The 19,043-nt window shown below is 41.7% G+C and overlaps 1 protein-coding gene across 4 annotated transcripts in view; it reads right to left on the bottom strand.

Moving 5' to 3' along the window:
- LOC118231624 (serine/threonine-protein phosphatase 2B catalytic subunit alpha isoform) overlaps positions 1-15,226 on the bottom strand; it is a 121,776-nt gene extending 106,550 nt beyond the window's left edge. For 2 of the 4 annotated variants that reach the window (XM_035425637.1, XM_035425639.1), the window contains exon 1: positions 14,914-15,226. In XM_035425637.1, coding sequence (XP_035281528.1) covers positions 14,914-14,974 — 61 coding nt within the window. In that variant the 5' untranslated portion in view covers positions 14,975-15,226. The remainder of the gene's footprint in view (positions 1-14,913) is intronic. The other 2 variants (XM_035425638.1, XM_035425640.1) reach the window with 1 other exon arrangement.
- Between the last annotated feature and the right edge of the window lie 3,817 nt (positions 15,227-19,043).

Here is a 19,043-nt window from a genome sequence, read left to right as displayed (position 1 = left end):
AGCTACATATCCTCGACCACTATACTATACTGGGGCTGTTGTCATGCTGTAGAAACACTGCAGCAATGTCAGTGACATCACAACACTGGTGCCAAAATGTTTCAGCTGTTCTAGGCACAGTTGGCAGCTTACTGATGGATGAACTGGCCAATCATGGCCCACGCACTTGCTGCCATGCAAGGGACAAGGCTGCGGAACCCCTGAAACCAAAGCACATCTCTTCTGCACCAAAGTGCATCTCTCCTGCACCAAAGCATGTCTCTTCAGCACCAAAGTGAGTCTCTCCTGCACCAAAGCACGCCTCTCCTGCACCAAAGTGCATCTCTCCTGCACCAAAGCATGTCTCTTCTGCACCAAAGTGCATCTCTCCTGCACCAAAGCACGCCTCTCCTGCACCATGAACAAGGCCATGTTCAGTGTGGGCTGTGTTGTTAGGAAACCTCCACTTTGCCTGGCAACCGTGTCTGTGAGAAAACCAACATATGTCGACCCCTACATTTTCCTCAAACGATAGCAAGAGAGAGACAGGTCCTCAGGACACACCTGCCAATACCAATGACTGTTCACATGCTGCACATGGGTTGCCTGTTCAGCTGAAAAAACACAGACAGTGTTCATCAATCAATCAGTCAATCAATCAATCTCGGTCTTTGTACAGCACCATTCACAAACAAATTGTTTCAAACAAATTTGTTTCAGGCATTAGTTTAACAACATCAAGGCTAAAGTATAATATAGATTCGTACTGCAGGGGGCAGGCGTTTAATGAATCGCTGAAAAGGCAGCATTTGAGTCCTGATTTGAAGACTCAAGGCCAGAATGGACTCAGAACTTGTTTTCAGTAAAGCCCAGCGGCCCTGCTGCACACCACAACGTGGAGATGTGGTGTGCTAATGACTTGTTTAAAAAGGGCAGAGCTTTCTCCCGTTAATCCACTGCTTACAGAGAGCACACAGCTGGCTTCCCAACACATTCGACACATCTGAAAGCAAACCATAATCATACGGTCGTCCGTCACTCTGAAGCCGAACTCCAGCCTTGTTTGAACACGCCATGCGGTTTTGCTTGCACATGTTCCGTCAATCAGTCACATCCAAGAATGAGAGCACTGACTGCCGGTCGACAGCTTGATATCACACCAACGTGTTTCGGTACATTTAAAGGACCAAAACACAACTGTGTGGTCCCGTTCAAGGCAGAATGGCTTTTATTTGAAAAAATAAATAAATTCAGCACTAATTACAGGAACCCCCACAGCCTCGCTGCCAAAAGGCTTTTGTTTGGTTTTGTGTCACGGCGAGAGCATAAACCAGACATGCAAACCCGCATTTAGCAAACAGAAATCCTAATTAATACTGAGGCGGGATACTCTGTGCCTCCAGGAGAGTTTAAAGACACAAAGATACAAAGTGTTCCAATGCCAAACCTGCAAGCAACAATGTCATCAGTCATTTAACACAAACAGAGAGGGGAGACAAAATGCGCCAAACGTAACCCCTTCTTTTCCCATAATATTGCTTTGAAAGATTCCTCATCCTGTCTCTTGCCCATGTGCCTGGGCAAGTATTTAAAAAAAAACTCCAGACACAGCTCATCTGGAATTACCGTCCGTTCCGCCATCTTGCCACGGTCACGCTCAACGTTCTGTAAACAATAGGGAAATGCACTACCGCGGAAACGAGACAGGCGCACCCGAGAAGGGTTTAGAGCCGCACATCAGACCTTGCAATCCTGATGATGCAGAGAAGGACTGCCATGGTCCACAGATTAACCCATTATGTCTTTGAGTCAGCAGTAGAGAGGTGTGCTGGGGGATGCAGTAATGGTATTGCACAATGGTTAGCTTTGGAACTAGGCTTTGGAACTCCAGAAGTTGCAGGTTCGATTCCCAGGTGAGACACAGTCATTGTACCCGTGAACGTGGCGCTAAACCTGAATTCCTCGAGTAAAGCATGTAGATGTATAAAGGATTGTAGGTAAAACCATGTAAGCAAGAGAAAGTGCCTTAGCATGTGAGTATTTGCTAAAGCTCAGAAATATAAATGTGAATGGGAATGACGACTGCTAAATTAAATAGACACCAAGGGTGTGTTTCTTTAGCAACCATTTACATCCGTACCACTGACTGTGCTAACACCTGGCACACATGGGCTGGGTAGTGTCGCACCAGCCAAAACTAACGTCAAATAACAAATGTAACCTTCAGAGCACCACCCTGCACCTTCAACGATGAACCTGCATTAAATTTCAGCTAGACTGTGCCAACACACATGCACATGGAGCATGTACGTGTTCTTGATCTCAGTTAGTATGACTGAATGCAGGGAATTCAGAGCCTGAACACATTTAACCACAGAATTCAGAGTTCAAACGCATTTAACCACAGAATTCAGAGCTCAAACGCATTTAACCACAGAATTCAGAGCTCAAATGCATTTAACCACAGAATTCAAAGCTCAAATGCATTTAACCACAGAATTCAGAGTTCAAACGCATTTAACCACAGAATTCAGAGTTCAAACGCATTTAACCACAGAATTCAGAGCTCAAACACATTTAACCACAGAATTCAGAGCTCAAACACATTTAACCACAGAATTCAGAGCTCAAACGCATTTAACCACAGAATTCAGAGCTCAAATGCATTTAACCACAGAATTCAAAGCTCAAATGCATTTAACCACAGAATTCAGAGCCTAACTCCATTTGACTACAGGATTAAGAGCCTTACTGCATTTGACTACAATAATCAGAATGTCAACGTGGAATGGTCATGCTGTCTAACAGCAAGAAAATACTGAGTTCAAATTCCAGCTGAGGGCCTTTGTGGAGTTTGAATGTTCTACCCTTGTGTGCATTGGTTTCCTTTGGGAGTTTCCTCCTACAGTTCAAGGACAAAACGATTAGGTTAATTGTAGAGTCTGATTTGCCCTTGAGGTATGAATGTGTGAGCGAATGGTGTGTGGGCCCTGCGATGGATTGGTGACATGTCCAGGGAGTAATTCCTGCTTTTAACCGCAGAATTCACAGAAGTCTTGCAACATTTGACGACAGAATGGAACCATAAACCTGTTTTCCCCTCCAGAGAATGGGCATTGGAATTAGAGCTAAGCCATAATAAATTGGGAGGAACTTGACTGAAGACCCTCTGCTAAACAAAGATCTAGAGATGCACTGACTCTGGGCCACATCACTGACTGTGGGGAGTGAATTCCATTTGTGCTCATTCAATCCAGTGTGAAAGTCCCTTAATTCCATACCATCAATGTGTGTTCAAAATACAACCCTGTGTCCATTATTCCACCAATATTCCTCAGTATCCCCCCAATTGTTTTAGAAAAGATTTTCCCACGTCTGAGAATTATTATTTCAAGAATGATTAAAATTTAAATAGAATTTGACATTACTCCTCTTTGTTAGTGAACAAATTCTCAGGTTGTAGATCTTGGGGAATGGCGAGGCACCAAAAAATGTTCTTCAGGCACTTTTACCTCGAGGCAAAGACCATCTGTCATTCCTTTATCAAGAGCATGACTATAACAGGTTTCTTCCACTGACAGATTGTTCTTGGTACAGCACAGAGATGTTTTGCAAGACTGCCTCCAAATAGTAGAAGGACAGACAGGGAGAGCAGGCGACGAGGAGTGAACTGTATTTTAAAATACCTGAAAGAGCTTCGAAAAAAAGAGCCAAAGAGTCTTACATCATCACACACATATGCGTCTGTCACCCAGCAGCCTTTTTCTCTTTTTTTTTTCATTTTTCTGCAAAAGGTAGCAGCTGGTAAAAACAAAGAACAGGAGCTCTTTCTCTGACAGATTTCCAGCCACGGGCCCCGTGCGCGACTTTCAGCCTTTTGACGAGAAGACGCATCTGGCAGCCCGTTTTGTTCTAACAGCGCAGCCTCCCGAGTAAGGAGAGAAGGCAACCCGCGCGAAAATGAAAGCCATGTCGTAACGCCGACCTCGCAGGTCCTGAAACACGGTTGAGTAAATGTTTACACTGCAAGCACGGCTGGCGAAAGGGCCGAGTTGCCGTGGTGACCAAGCTCGCTCAATGTGACGCTGTACATAAGGTAAGCAGACTGCGCTCCGTTTCAGTATGAGAAGGAAAAAAGTAAAGAAAAAAACAAAACACTGCGGCCTTAGTCACTGGCTCCACATATGGGAGCCAGTATTTACCCGGTAAAGAGGGTGCCTTCATCTGGCACATTTTCTTTTTACAGTAATTATTCATCCCTCAGTTTTTTTTAAACTAGAGCAAACTAGTTTCAAACTAGTCTGTGCACACTTTCAAAACAAACCAGCCAATGCTGGGAAATAACCCATATCTGTTAGAACAGCAGCAGGCATTTGTAATTATTTTTCAAACAGGCTAACGTTGTGAACACAATCAAAGGAAGAGTACAATAGTTTAATTATGCATGGTAGTGATGAGCAAGCATCTCTTTCTAACGATAGCCAACCACCAGACACCACAATTTGTGACCACAATTATGATAAAAGAAAAAGGATAATTACAAATACAAAATATCAACCTAAAGGCAAGGTAAGATCTGTAAGTAAGAAACGTGATGTCTTCTTTACTGCTGGCTCCCACTCATGTATACCGGTGCACTTAAAAAATATCAATTGGACCACTGCTCCAGAAGAATCATGAGGAACATGCAGCTAGTCATCATACAGGAAATCATTCCACTCACAAAACAGCAAACAGAAGGAAAAAAATGATTTAAAAAATGTTTTTTAATTAAAAAATAAAGAAAAAAGTATTACCACCTTTCCATTATATATGTCCAGCTCCTAAACACAAGCAGCATGAATAAAATTCCTCAATATTTGGTTAAAAAAAAAAAAAAAAATCTTCAGAAACACAGGCCTAAGGCTGCTGTGTCACTCAGTCTTAGAACAGAATGCCTTTAATAATTGCACGCAGACTTTCAAATCATCGTTAAATAATATATGGGAGCACATTAAAAATGAATATGATAAATTAACAGCCTAAAAGCCGTGAGCACGGACAAAGACCGGGTGGGATGCAATATTCCATTAACTGCAATCAATGTACTGCACTGGTGTAATGAGAAACGGGACTGTAGATGTGTGCCATAATAATAATAACAATAATAACAATAATAATAATGCAAAGTTAATTGCTTTTCATTCACCCACGATGCTGTACAGACTAATAAATAAAAAGCACAACACAAAGACTAATGGAACGGCTAGCCATACTTTCACAGAGAATCAGGAGGTGTGTTTTTTTTCTTCTTAATGCTTTCTTTTCTAAGGTCACAAATATGTGATTACAATGTCCTTAACAGAACATTCTAATGCCGATGTAACAGCTGAAATCAAAGGAGTTATAGAACACTGACTCAGAATTTTGAGAAAAGATTTTTAAAAAACCTACTCTTCAAATCAAGGGGTCAATTCTGTGTTTTACTGGGAGCCAGTGCAGGCCTTCATGAAAGGAGTGTGATGAGAGTCCTCTGCTGAGACAGGTCTGCAGTGCACAGAACTCACAAGTGAAGAACAGAAGAACGCATCATTCTGTAAGAAACCTTAAAATCTTGTGCAAAACATAAACTGCCCTCCTTAGAAGAAGTCACCCTCAGCGCAAAGAAGCCTTCACTGTTTTCCCATCTCAGAAGGAGGGGAAGCAAGCAGTAGAATAAAGAGATTACACACTTAGGCATTTAGCAGATGCTCTTATCTACAGCGACTAATTCAGTTACTTTTTTTTCTTTTAACATGCAATCTGTTTATACAGCTGGATATTTCACTGAAGAAATTCATGATAAGCAGCTTAGCTCAAGTGTACAATGGATCTGCGTAAATAAAGACCAGTTTCAGTTGAAGCAATGTGTTGGAAATTTTCCTGGCATTTTACAGACCAGTCTGGTTGGTAGAGGGTTTTGCGCCACAAGCAACAGCAACCAAAATGGACCCACTTCCCTATTCCACATCAACATGGAAGCATGCTGTGCTGTGGGTGATGCACAGAGTCAAATGAGTCTCCCTAACATCAAGCCTTCCTCATCCACTCATATCGATCTTAATCTGTCTGAGTTTAACGAGTTTACTTTGTAGGAAATCCACTAATTCCTGAATAATCCAGTCAGCACAGCAGACCAAGGGTGTATGCACTGTTTAAGATCTTTTGGTCATGGGCAAGCACCTCATTAGAGATATTTAAATTCTTAAAACAAAGTGAACCCTTTCTGAGAGACAAGATGCAAAGGCATACCAATATGAAATATGAAAGACCTTTAAAAAAATCCATATGAAATATTCTGGAAATTAGTTATCTTTATTTGCACTGGTATTCAGGCCAGCACTGGTGCTACTATCCAAGATTAGGTTTCAGGTAGGGTCACCTCCCTCTGCCTGATAGGGGGGCATCACTGTGAAACCCAAAGCCAAAAGTTTGGGGCCAATTCCATTCCAGTTCAGTCAATTCAAGAAATGACCCAAAATTCCACATATGAAGCGAAAAGTGTCCATGGAGTTCTATGAGGATTTGCCAACTAAATCAACTTATTTTCAATTAATTCCCTGAACTGACTGAATTTAAATGGACCTGACCACAAGCGCTGGCTTCCCTGTGCTAGGAGTCTACCACCAATGTACAGAGCAGAGTGGATCAGGCCGTCTGTTTGAGCAGAAAGACAAAAAACAAAACAGTCTAGAAAAGTTATGGGCAGGATTATGACCACCGCAAGGTGACACTGACACTACAGACAAAAATACACCCCCCACCCCCACACTGCTTACGCACACTCGAGGGACGTCTTTGTCGAATATTCTAATGAATGTTAGCATGCGAATCACAAGATATAAACATCTGCTGCATTGCAAAATCCCCATTTCTGGCATGCAACGAGGCGAGGTCTAAAGATATCCAGAGGCCACATGCAACGGCACAAATCACAACACGCCAGGTTCTCCTGTGAGCCGTCTGTCAGAAGCCAAAGATGTCCAACAGAAACGGCTCATTTTAACTACCCCAGAGTTTGGAGATCATTCCATTCTGATTCAGCCAGTTTGAGAAAAAATCAAAAATTCAATTCATGAATTGAAAACTGGCCTGTAATATTTCTCCAATTAAGAATTAAGTTGAATTTAATTGAATTTCAATTAATTTCCTGAATTGATTGAATTTTTGGAGCTAATCTAACTTTACTTGAGGTGCAGACTACGTCTGAATGTGAAACTCAACCAGTTTCACCGGATCAAAATTCCTGGTTACCAAAAGATCATCATATCATTATCATATAAAACAGAAGATCAAGTCCATTTGTTGATGAAAGGCAGGCAGTCAAACACTGAATCATGTTGTAAATTTTATTGGGTTTAGGCCTATAATGAGGTTTATCAGAGGGTGGAAAAAGACAATGTTTCACGGAAAAAAGGAAACAACTGAAAGTTTGTTCTTGGCGGCATTACAGAGAGAGCAAACAAAGCCAGTGTCCTGTTTAAAGAAATCTAGCCTAGTCTTTGTTCCAGGGTGTTCTTATTTATTTTAGCATGGCGCTCTGCCCTTGTAGATGTTTATATTCTTTAGCATGTTTACCCACTCTACTACTAACAGCTCCTGCTAAGCTTCACTGCCAGACAGAATGACAGGTGAAGAAAAACAACCAACACTCCACCAGGCCACAATCGCAGAACAGTCTGGAGAGATACTAAACAAAGGCTTAAACTACGGTTTTCCCACCTCCATAAAGCAGGTTTTTAGCCACTGATGCACAGACAAGCATCACTTTGTGGACGCTGTTCTACTCTGCCAGCAACCAATGTCTCTGGTCAGGTATGGGAATGCAGAAAGCTGTGTGAATGACAAGCCTGCGTAGCCCATGTGCTCAGGCCACTCATATTGTCTTAAAATGAGGGACGAGATGCTGACTTCAGACCAGAGAAAATATCCCCAGAACTGCAGAGAACACTGCACACAACCCCCCAACAAAATGAACATATGTGTACAATCTCTGCTTTACTAAACATAACACCATAGCAGTTCATTTATCCTGCTCTTACCTATGGGCGGTCTTATATTTTTAATCCAATCCTAACATATACAGTAAAACAACCAAAGCATTGGTGTTTCCTTTTTATAACGACAGTCCATTTTGGCTGAAATTCTGTGCGTATATTCTGAATAAGCCAATGGAACAGTAGTTATGCTCAGGATCTACAAGCTCTCAAATCAGCCCTCATTTCTCAAAGATTCCAGAGGACCCATCCAAGCCCGACCTTCAATTAGGCACGCACTTCTGCACTATAGTCCTATAGTGCCTCTTTTGATTGGTTAATTTTTGGAGTCACATCTGTTGTCCCACTCACTTCAGAGCTTTGCACCCGAATGCTCTACTCCCTGCCCTTTCCAGGGACTACACTGTCCAGCGTGCCATTCTGCAGGACTTCAAAAACTTCTACGCAGAAGTGACTCAGTGCGGCATGACAACCTGGAAGCAAACGGCACAATTTTATCGAGCGACTGACTGAGCGAATTGTAATTATTTTCATTTTAACTATGAGCACTCACATTACCCTTCATTCTTCATTCAACTTGAGCACTGAGAGCTACAGCAGTAAGTGACTGTGCGCATGATGACTACCTGCTGGTGAATGCTGCCATTTGATTGAGCGATTGACCGAGTGACCAGCTGTTATAAAATGACCCGGTTTGATCTGCACTTTCAGCAACAATGGCTTAGGAGACCCATGTTTTCACTTTGGCAATTTTCACTGTTTGTCCCCCCCCCCCATCCATCCATCCATCCATCCATCTATCCACCCATTATCTATACGCGCTTATCCTGAGCAGCCCCCCCCCCAGTCAGACCTTCCCATTTATTAAGTCCTTTTTTTTTTTTTTTTACTAAGCTGGAATAATATTTTTTGTCACACTACCTTGAGTTTTTTTTTCTCAGATTGCTCAGTTGGCTTGGTCTCAGCAGTTTCTTTCAAAAGTAAGATGGTAGGAAAGGTCAATATCATAACACAGCCAGCCATCATCAAAAAGCATAATCTCTCGTCTTGGCATTAAATGCCCGCACTGTAACTTCAACCTTACAAAAAGTGATTTTTCATAGACGGATGTAAGAAAAAAAACCATCTTCTTTAAAAACTCCAGTTTATTCAGTTGTGGTTTCCTCACGTAGCTTTTACAAACATTATCTGTGATGCATGTGATATCCTTTGAAAGTGTTTTTTTTATTACCAGTGGAGAACATGCCAAGTAATACATCCATTAGAAACAGTCCAAGTGTTCTCAGTAAGGCTGCAAGACTGGACAGTTTAAATTTCAGTCACAAAGCGCTCAGTGGGCACATCAACCAACCCTTTGCCGAAACCATAAAAGTCACTGCACGTAGCTCCCTTTCTGAACCATGGCAGAAAGCAGACACTCATCCTATTTGAGGAAAAGGAGAATAGACGTCTCGGAGTCTGAACAGCCAGTACTTACTTAGAGTGTTGAAACAATACCAACACCCCCCCCCCCCAACCCCAAATAAGAGACAGAATTTATACACCAATCCTGGAAATACAGTTGACATAAACTTTGAAGATGATGACCAATGTGTTTGCCACCCCTGGAAAAAATGAAGTGTGGTACTAGGGGAAGACTGTGTGGCTGTGCCACTTCTGAAGGCCTCTCCATCTGACAGACCGGGAACCAGCCGCCTACAGCCGCCATCGGGCATCTTTCGACCGTCGACTGCCGGCTGATTAAGGAGCACTCCTGTTGCCCTCATGTCTAGCACATCCCAGAGAATGAATAAACCTTATTCTTCCTCTGCTCAGATCATTCCACTGACAGAACCAGGACGCTGGAGGCTGTGCTGTCATATTAGCTCCCATCTCTCGAAAAATTCAAAAAAGGACAAAACGCCATTGTCCTGCCCAGGGAAGAAAATGTCCACCTCCTTGCATCTATCGAGTGGGGACAGGTTCCCCCCCCCCATTCAATTCAGGATGGACACAAGGTTCTGAGCTCTGAGTGTGCAGAGAGCTCTCTGTGTGTGAGCGGATTTACGCCTCCCTCCGTGTCTCAGTCAGCGAAAGAATCGCAGCTCTCTCACCCTGATAGCCTCGGCGTGCTCGTCACCGCACAGGTTACCATGACAAAAATTACGGTTGGGGACAGTTCCATTTCAATTCAGGAAGTGAACTGAAATTCACTTTATGAATTGCGTGATGTCTGCTGAGCATGCCGGGCACTTCAAGACATTTCCTGAACTGACGTGAAATTGATACCAACCCTTGATGAAAACACTGGATTTCATAAAGGCCAGCATCTAGCATAACTCGCAACTGGTGTCACTCGGGTAAAACAGCGAGAAGCTACAGGTGCTATAACTCGAATATCGAAATTATTTAAACATACAGGATCAAAAACAGAAGGGAATAAAAAGAAAGACAGCATAAATAATAAAGAAAACGGCAACATATACCAAGTTTGATGACAAACTAATGAATAAAATAAAGAGCAAATATGTGTGCATTGGCTAATTTAACATTTTTACATCAGTGTGTGGAATCATTGCACATGTAAGGGAATGTCTAAAGAGGGTGACATGAAATATGGAATCTTGGGTACCAATAGAACACTGTGTGATACAGATCACCCCCTGGGGATGAGGTACCTAAAACATGATCTCTAAGACACCTTATCTTGCACAGTGACAATTGAGCACATTTACCTAGACCCCCCTCCCCCCTAACACCCCCTTGGGAGGGCGCAGGAGGAGTTATGTAAAGCCTGTGTGAAGTATGTGACGTTACTTAATGTCCAGTTCTAAAAATGACTCTGTCAGCCAGCTGAGAAGGAGACCCCGCCGGGACGGGACCCCCCGCGGCCCCCAGCAGGGGTCCAGTCGAAAGGTTGAATGCCAGATCCTATCGGCCCAGCTGAATGAAAACCCTGCTCCAAACAACAGTCTTGAGTGCTTCAGATCTTGCAGGAGACAGATCCTCCCTGACAATTACAACCAACACATACATACCTCAGTACAAAAAGGGCTCACCTAACATATGCATAAAATGGGCAGCAATTCCTATAAGGTTCACCCCAAAATGTATGCAAATACCCACAAATTAAAGCTGACAGTGTTCACATTAACCTCAAATGCATTGTTTCATTTCAAATCTAATGCGCTGGAGTATAGAGTCAAAAAAACAAAAATGGTGTCACTGTCTGAACACTAACAGAGTGAACTCTAGGTGTACCACAAAAACATGTGGACAAATTAGAAACACACCCTTCTATTTTAAAAAAGACATATTTGTAAACAGAAGAATGTCCAAAGGCTTTCACTGGTCTCGATTCTCCCTCAGGCTAACCTCTGTGCCTTTTAAAAATGAATACATAATAGCAATGACCATTTCCTAAAGGCTCATCCAGTGAACTCTAGGAGAAATGAATGTGACCTCGTTTCCAAAGCTTCCACTTAAGGGAAGCTTTACATTAAGAGATTTATGAGCGTTTTCAGCCTCCGCTAAGTGATAAAGCCACTCATGGCGCTACAACCAAAATGGTTGGTGCCTTAAAAGCAAGCCAGCGTCTCACGACACGACCCAGTAAGCCAACTGCAGGATGAACCTGAACATCTGGTGTGGAATCCCAAGCTCATACCCCTCTTTAACAGCCCATGACAGTTAACTGCTCGCGAGTAACCAAATCCGCGCTCGTTCCGTTTTAGGGTTTGTTTTTTTCTCCCACCAATAGGAAGAGCAGGCCTGATTCTGGATATCACCGTTTGGAGATATGTATGCCAGTACACACCATGCTGTGTGTTCTGCTTGGCCTACATGTACACATTGAAAACATACCCCATCACAAAGCAAGGCTTTGGAATGTGTGTTCAGAATGGCGACTGCAACAGCAGAAGACTATGTGTGACACTGCAGGTTCAAATCCCAGGTGGGAAACTGCGGTTGTACCCTTGAGTGAAGTACTTAACCTGAATTTCTTTAATAAAATATCCAGCTGAATATAAATGGATGATACATAAGCCATGTAGGTCACTCAGGATAAGAGTTAGGGGAAATGTATAAAAAATAAATAAAATCATGTCTTATTTAAAATGGCCACATCCCACTGAAGTGCACATACCTGAGAGGTGAGGTGGGAATATGGGCTAATTTAAAGCAGATTAAGAAAAGAGGCACTTAGCAGAATTTCTGTGAAATAATGTTCTCAGTAAAATATTTTAATAATGGAGGCATGCATGGGACCCATTTCTATTCAAGATGACTTCCATTTCAAATATACAAAAGAAATACTCAATCACATCTATCAATATATATTCAAATTCACACTAGATTTTCTGTGATTAAAGCCAATACTGCAGGTAATTTAAATTACATGGCGCAGAGTAGTGGGAACATAAATCCTGTGTGGTCGACCCAAGGGGGTCGTGCCCTGATTTAAAGGGACAGAACACACATAAAAGGTATTTAATTCAAGGACTGAACTGGTCAGGGTCTGAGTCACATTAGCATAGAGATAAGATTGCATTCGCAGTCCACTGCCATGCCCATGAGAGGGAAAGATCGGCATCACATAAAATCAGGGGCAGGATTTTCCCCTCTCCACTTGGTATGAGGAAGAGGGAGAGGCAACAAAAAAAAATCACAGAAAAAGCAAGAATGTGTACATGGAATCATGCTTTCGGGGGTACTATTCTGTCAAAACATTGCCTCTGGCTCAGCAATGAAGAATTACAATAGCCTCAGCCCAAGGTCTTTTCTGAAACACTGAGAATTTTAGGAACACAGCAAAACTGCAAACGCTGCAATATTGTTCTGCCCTGAAAATACTCTAAAAATAGCTCACGCAAAGCCAAAACAGATGGAAAAACACACACATAAATGACTTTGTATAACAGTCTGCCCCTAGAAATGAACACAGCGTTTGTACAGATCTTGGCCATGTCATCATAAAAATGAGACCAGAACGGGACACTATCACTGCCATTACTGACATAACTAGACAAAGGCCACCGAACCAACAGCAAATAAAGTGATTTCATAAAGTGTTTAATAAATTGTTGCAATATCAGTCATTTCAGACAGGTAACTGCATATGTGTAAACTGGTCAGGTATAGGGCCTCAGAACAAGAAGGTACCAAGTTCGAATTCTAACTAAGGGTCTTTCGGTGTGAAGTTTGCATGTTTCCCATGTCCATGTGTGCTTCCGTTGAGCTTCGGTTTCCTCCCACAGTCCAAAGACATGCAGGTTAGGTTTATAGGAGATCCTAAATTGTCTGTGGAGTATGAATGTGTGAACGAAATGTGTGTGGGCGATTGGTGACCAGTGTGTACTCCTGCCTCTTGACCAAGGCATAGCATGACTCTGACTAGGACTATTTTTTACAAAATGGATGGACAGTCAGGTGTGCAAAGCTGGAGCCCACGAGTAGCAAGTGATTTTTTCTCCAACAGAAGTGACCATATTATGCTGATTTCATCAATCAAGCTGCTGTTTTGCCAAGTTCTCTTAAAATATTTATGAAAAACAACAAAAATGATCTCGTGTTCGAATGCGCTCCCAGCGCTCCAGCACTGCTTGTACTTTTTGCAACAGCAAGGAAACGCACAGCACGCAAATTGAAAAATGCGCTAAAATGGGTAAATTTATTTGGACATGCCTAAGGTGTCACATTTCCATGTCTGTGCATTGAGTCATGGCACAAGACTGGCTTTGCAAAATGCGAGCGGCCAAAAGTTAAAGTACTCTGATTTAACAAATGTAGAAACAGATTATGTGCATACATACATACATACATAAAAATTCGCGAGACTTAGTCTACAAATCCTTTAATTGCACGGAAAAGTTGTCAAATTACTTTGGAGGACCCGAGACTGCACTGAAATCCGATGAAATTGGTCCAAAACGCTATTGCGAGGGAGGGGACGCCAGGTGCCAAGCTGAATATGAGACCACTGCTTCCGCAAAGCAGTGGATTATATCAGTACAGGCTGGATCCGATGTGTAAAGACGGTGGGCAAAACAGTTTGGTGCCGAGATCACCAGCAGCATAGTAACCAAACTGACACACGAGCGCAGTGCCCTTATTTAGGTCTAGTCGCCTATTATTAAACCGCACTTGCACATTTTGACATAGACTTGCTATAGGCCGATACACGTACACAAAATAACCGTAGCCTTTGCAAGCGTATTCGTTATCTAAGCTACTTTAAATCATCGTTAAAACGAGCTCGATTTCTAAAGCAAAAAAAGATCTAAAAATAAGATAAATTCTCTAAACTTAAAGAAAATTCGATACTGTTAAAATACACAAGATAAAGCGTGGCTTAAAAAAAAGTTATTCAGTGTTATACAAGACAGTGAGTTCAAAATCTCTTCTCCCGCAACTGAAACGCTCACTGTTAAAATAACAATTGCGCAATATTTTTATAGTGCAATGAAATGACAGGGAATTCAAATGTGGCAAGTGTGACTAGGTGGTGTGGACCGTGCACTAAGTGACTCGATTATGAGACTGGCTGTGCAGTACGCAACAGTAAAAAAAAAAAAAAAAGCTACAGTAACAGAAGGGAGACCGACGTAGGAAGTGAGATTGCGTTTAATGTAAACACTGATCGCGAATATTAGCAAGAACACGTACACTACAACAGTACAGACAGACCAAGAAAATGGAAAGCTATAGAACTGACATGTCACAAACTCATGAACTAATTGCCTTTACTTTCTACTTATGCATATACAGATAACACCCTTTCTCTGCAATCCGATTCTAAATTTTTTGGCAGTGCTGTAAAAGTACTACCGACTGTGTGCTGTTTGAAGTCACAATTGCTGGAGGTCGCAAAACACGATTGTCTTTAAAATGCACTAATGACTTCCTCCAAAAGGCAACGGCAACAATGGTTACCACTTACATTTCACCGCTCTGTCCGTCGTTGACAACTTCGGATCATCATTTGGCTTGGTTTCGGACATTTCCAGGCTGATATTTACACTGCTAGATTTCTATTAAATATGAAACTGTGCCTGAATACAACCCGTTGTAGTCCTCGCTCAACCACTCGACTCTTCCCAGAATGGGAAACCGCTGTGGTTTCACGTGCCTCTCTACCGTCTCCAAAAATACTTGCAAGTGTTACAAATTTCTACACAGTAAGGTCCCCCTGATTTACTGCTGTGCTATATCAATTTCTGTCTCCAAAAACTGAGCGCAACCTAGTTTAAAGTTTGGATAGATCCGCCTTCTGTCCAAGCTGGACTGCCTATTGGTGATGTTCACTTCCTGTTTCGATTGTTCCTTCACTCCGTACGGACGAACGTCTTGTCAATATCAGTGGTCTGTGTAAAATTCTGCCTTGATTACGCCGTTCGCTCTCTAACAAGTGTGGGGACATTATTTCATGTTGGTGATTGCTGCAGAACACATATAGTGGCTATGCTGGCTGGAGCAGCGATGGATAGCCTAATTTCGCGTGTACATGGAGTCTGATCTTCGACATACAGTGGGGTGGGGGATTTCATTTGGATGTCAGCTGGGTGTAGGAATTATTATAAACGACTCTCACTTAAACTAAGACACCCAGACTCGATAAAACCCCAGTATTCAATGCAGTGTGCTAAAAGAGAAAAGCGAAGGTAGAGATTCTGTGACATTTATCTTTGAGTCTAAACATTCGTGCTATAGTTTCAATTAATTTGTGAACGCATTTAATCCCTTCCAATTTGTGGCAAAAAACGCACAGTGGTATACACGTTTGAAAATACATTATTGCGTAACTAATAAAATCTACTGATGTTCAAGGATGGAGTAACCTGTAATTTTTTTATTTATCGGAAATTCATTTTTCAGCGAGGTTACGAAAATGTTTTGTGCACAGATGAGTTGAGAGAGGTGCAGCTCCCTCGCATTTCTGTGTTTAAAATTGTAGCGCGTGCAGGCGTGCTACTGAAACACGCCCTCTAATGCATATCAGAAAGATAGTGGGCTATGTGGTCCTGGGGCTAGCTGGTTCTATCAAACATTACCCCTTTACTCAGTTGAGCTTTAATTGACTTGTTTTCCTGCCAGAGAATGATGAGGATACCTACAACTGTCGGAGATTATTTGTTTCTGTCAGGTCACTCAGTTGAAGGCTGCTCCTGATTACCGTCTCTTGGGGAACCTGTTGACCGCTATCTGTTTCCGCAGGCTGTGATTACAGTAAGGTGTCGGCATTAGGTGAGCTCTCCGGCCAGTGCGCTCTCGTTGTTAAATTCCGCCCGAAATGAAGCGGACGTCACCACCAGCAGCTTTTGCACTGTTTTTTTTTTTTTTTCCTCAAGGAAATTCATTACATTGGACCTACTGACATACAAATTGCCCATATTTCACACAAAACGGCGTGGAAACAGATGGATTGTGAGATAGAATAAATGCACGAATTCTAATGGAGAAATTAGGCTACCGTATTTTGTCAAGGGGAATTAATACTCCCATTACTACTCATGTTTAATATAGGCCTAATGGTTATTTCAACAATAATTATTATAATTACAGTTTGCATTATTATAAATACTAAATGCACATACATAATAGGGGACTGGTTGGCAAGTTGATTAAGAACACAATTGAAGTGATGGCAAAAGCTGAAAGTAGATGTAAGGGGATAAACATGCATTTATCTCTTGTATTCTTTTGGAATATGTAGCCTTGGTTCACAAAAATCACAAAAAGAGCAAAGTTCAGAGAATCTACTTGCCTACCGGTGCTGCAGGTAGGCTCGATGCTTTTAGTGAACAAAATACCAGAAAACGTCTGCAATAATGGCAGCCACATTAATCACAAAGAGGAGATTACGGAGACGCACGCCGAGAGAAAGAACGGCCAAGCCCCCGTATAAGTCTGGCACATCGCTAAACTTCATTTCTCAACTGCTGACGTTACGATACAAACCCCATTTAGTTTGATCAATGCTCATGCAAGTGCTTAGATTCGTTTTTCCTTTATTAATGTAATAATTACCGCGACTCCAGCAACCCTTGAGAAACTTATCCTAAGGGGTAGTTCTAAATGACTTAACATGTTTGCACACCCACACGTATGCACGCGCGATCGTACAAACACAGAGGCGCTCACAAAACGCAAACATGCTGTTACGTTATTCGTTAGCTTTTAAAACATGTGTGGTACAATTATATTCCAAATGCATGTGTTTATATACTACATACAGTCAACAATTATACCTTTTCAGGTTTTCAGGCCTGTAATTTTCTTTGAAAACGTACAGTACATCTCACATGTTCATGTTTACTGAAAGTTGTCTTCCCTCAACTCCTGAGATTCACCTTTTGAAAGTTTAGCTTCCTATGGGTTTCAATAAAAGTACCTGTTTGGCCATTTGAGGGTTTTTAAAAAATTCACATTTACTGTAATTTGGCAGTGGAACACTGATATTATTAGATTAGAAGAGAAATGCCAAACACTTGTCAATCTTTTACTGTAGAGGGCACTGTCTCAGTCATAAGAATCACGAAAGGCCAGTATCCAGTGAAAAGAAACAAGATAGCGCACTCTTTATTCCATAATTCTTTTGACAAAGTATAGCCAAAAATTTTGCACTGTGCACCTTTGTTAGTTTTTTCATCCATGAAATCTTCTTTCTTGTGAAGGCTTATCTGTTGTTGATATGTGCCTCAGGTGTGTGTTTTCTCCTTTACAAAAGAAGTCCAGTATCCAGTGAATGTAAAAAAAAAAAAAAGAAGGATATTTGGAAACGAATCACAGGAAATGTGATTTTCATCCTCCTGTGGCAAATTCAGTAGTCCGACATTACACAACATTTTGCAGCAGTCCCAGTGGAAGGAGAGGTACATTGTTACTGCTAAGTTATGAAGTACTGTTTTTAACTGCTTTTATGTTTTTAACTGCTATAGTGCAGCCTGGCCTTAGCTACTCAGTGGCAGCTCAGTAGCTGTAGAAGTTATATAATGCATATTGAGCCGATCCTAAATGAATGGCAATTTCCACACCGATATGATGTGCAGCCAAACACCTTAATTAAAAAACCTTAATTAGTCACACAGGGGGTGCATCCCAATACTAGAAAAACGCATGCTCCTTTCCTCAACTACCACCTCGTCTCCCCCGTGTTCCGGAAACCGATCTTTGTGTCCTTCCTCCCACCAGTGTCCTAATATTGGAGGAGCCAAGTGAAGCGCTCAGAACTGTATTGGCGAAGTGGCTTCAAACGCATCTCCATTCTCCCGCCCTCCTTTCCTCCACATAACTCCGAGTAGGAGACGAGTGGTAGTGGGGGACTGGAGGAAAGGAGGGGAGGTGTGAAAAGTAATGGGACACACCCAGAGCATTCCCTAGTGCTGCCTATGTGACATAGAACTGGAAAATTTTACACCGCATGAAAAATGCATTTTGGTATGCATTATGTAATTAATAATTGCTTACAAATGTGGCTTGGGGCTGTCTATAAATACGGCCGACAATTTGTGGGTTCTTTGTAGTGGAATGATATTTCATTCATGTAGATTATTAGATGATACAACTTCTAATTTACATGTATCTTTAATTTAATCTGTAATCTTGCTTACTTTGTATTTACAACTTTTATATAAACTATATCAGTGTGCTACAATAGAGCCAGGCATATAATTGAATAGCTTACCCATTTTATTTATTTTGAATTTAAAGGGCTGATAGAATGCATTTGCTGAGCAGAAAATGGCTATTAAGTTAATTAAATTAATTAGATTTTTTCAGGCAGTTTGTGAAGTTTGTATTGTGTAAATTAGTCACTGTTGCATGTTCAATGCTGTGGAATCCCCTGTCTGTAACAATGGGGATTCTGAACTGTGCACTCTGAGCTCCCTCTAATTTCTTCCAAAAAAATAAAATAAAAAATGAGGGTGAAGCAATGTTTGTATTCCTATGAGCATGTAACCCCAGAGATGTGGGTCAGCTGTAAACCTCCCTAGTTGATTTCCCAGTGGTCTTTGTTAATGCAGCAATAATCATTAAGAAAACGTAAGGCTGGTGGAGATGTTTGGTCTG

Source organism: Anguilla anguilla, chromosome 7 (genome assembly GCF_013347855.1).
Source record: "Anguilla anguilla isolate fAngAng1 chromosome 7, fAngAng1.pri, whole genome shotgun sequence".
Lineage (NCBI taxonomy): Eukaryota > Metazoa > Chordata > Actinopteri > Anguilliformes > Anguillidae > Anguilla > Anguilla anguilla.
Note: the sequence above shows the minus strand (reverse complement) of the source record. Positions and strands in the feature narration are given on the sequence as shown.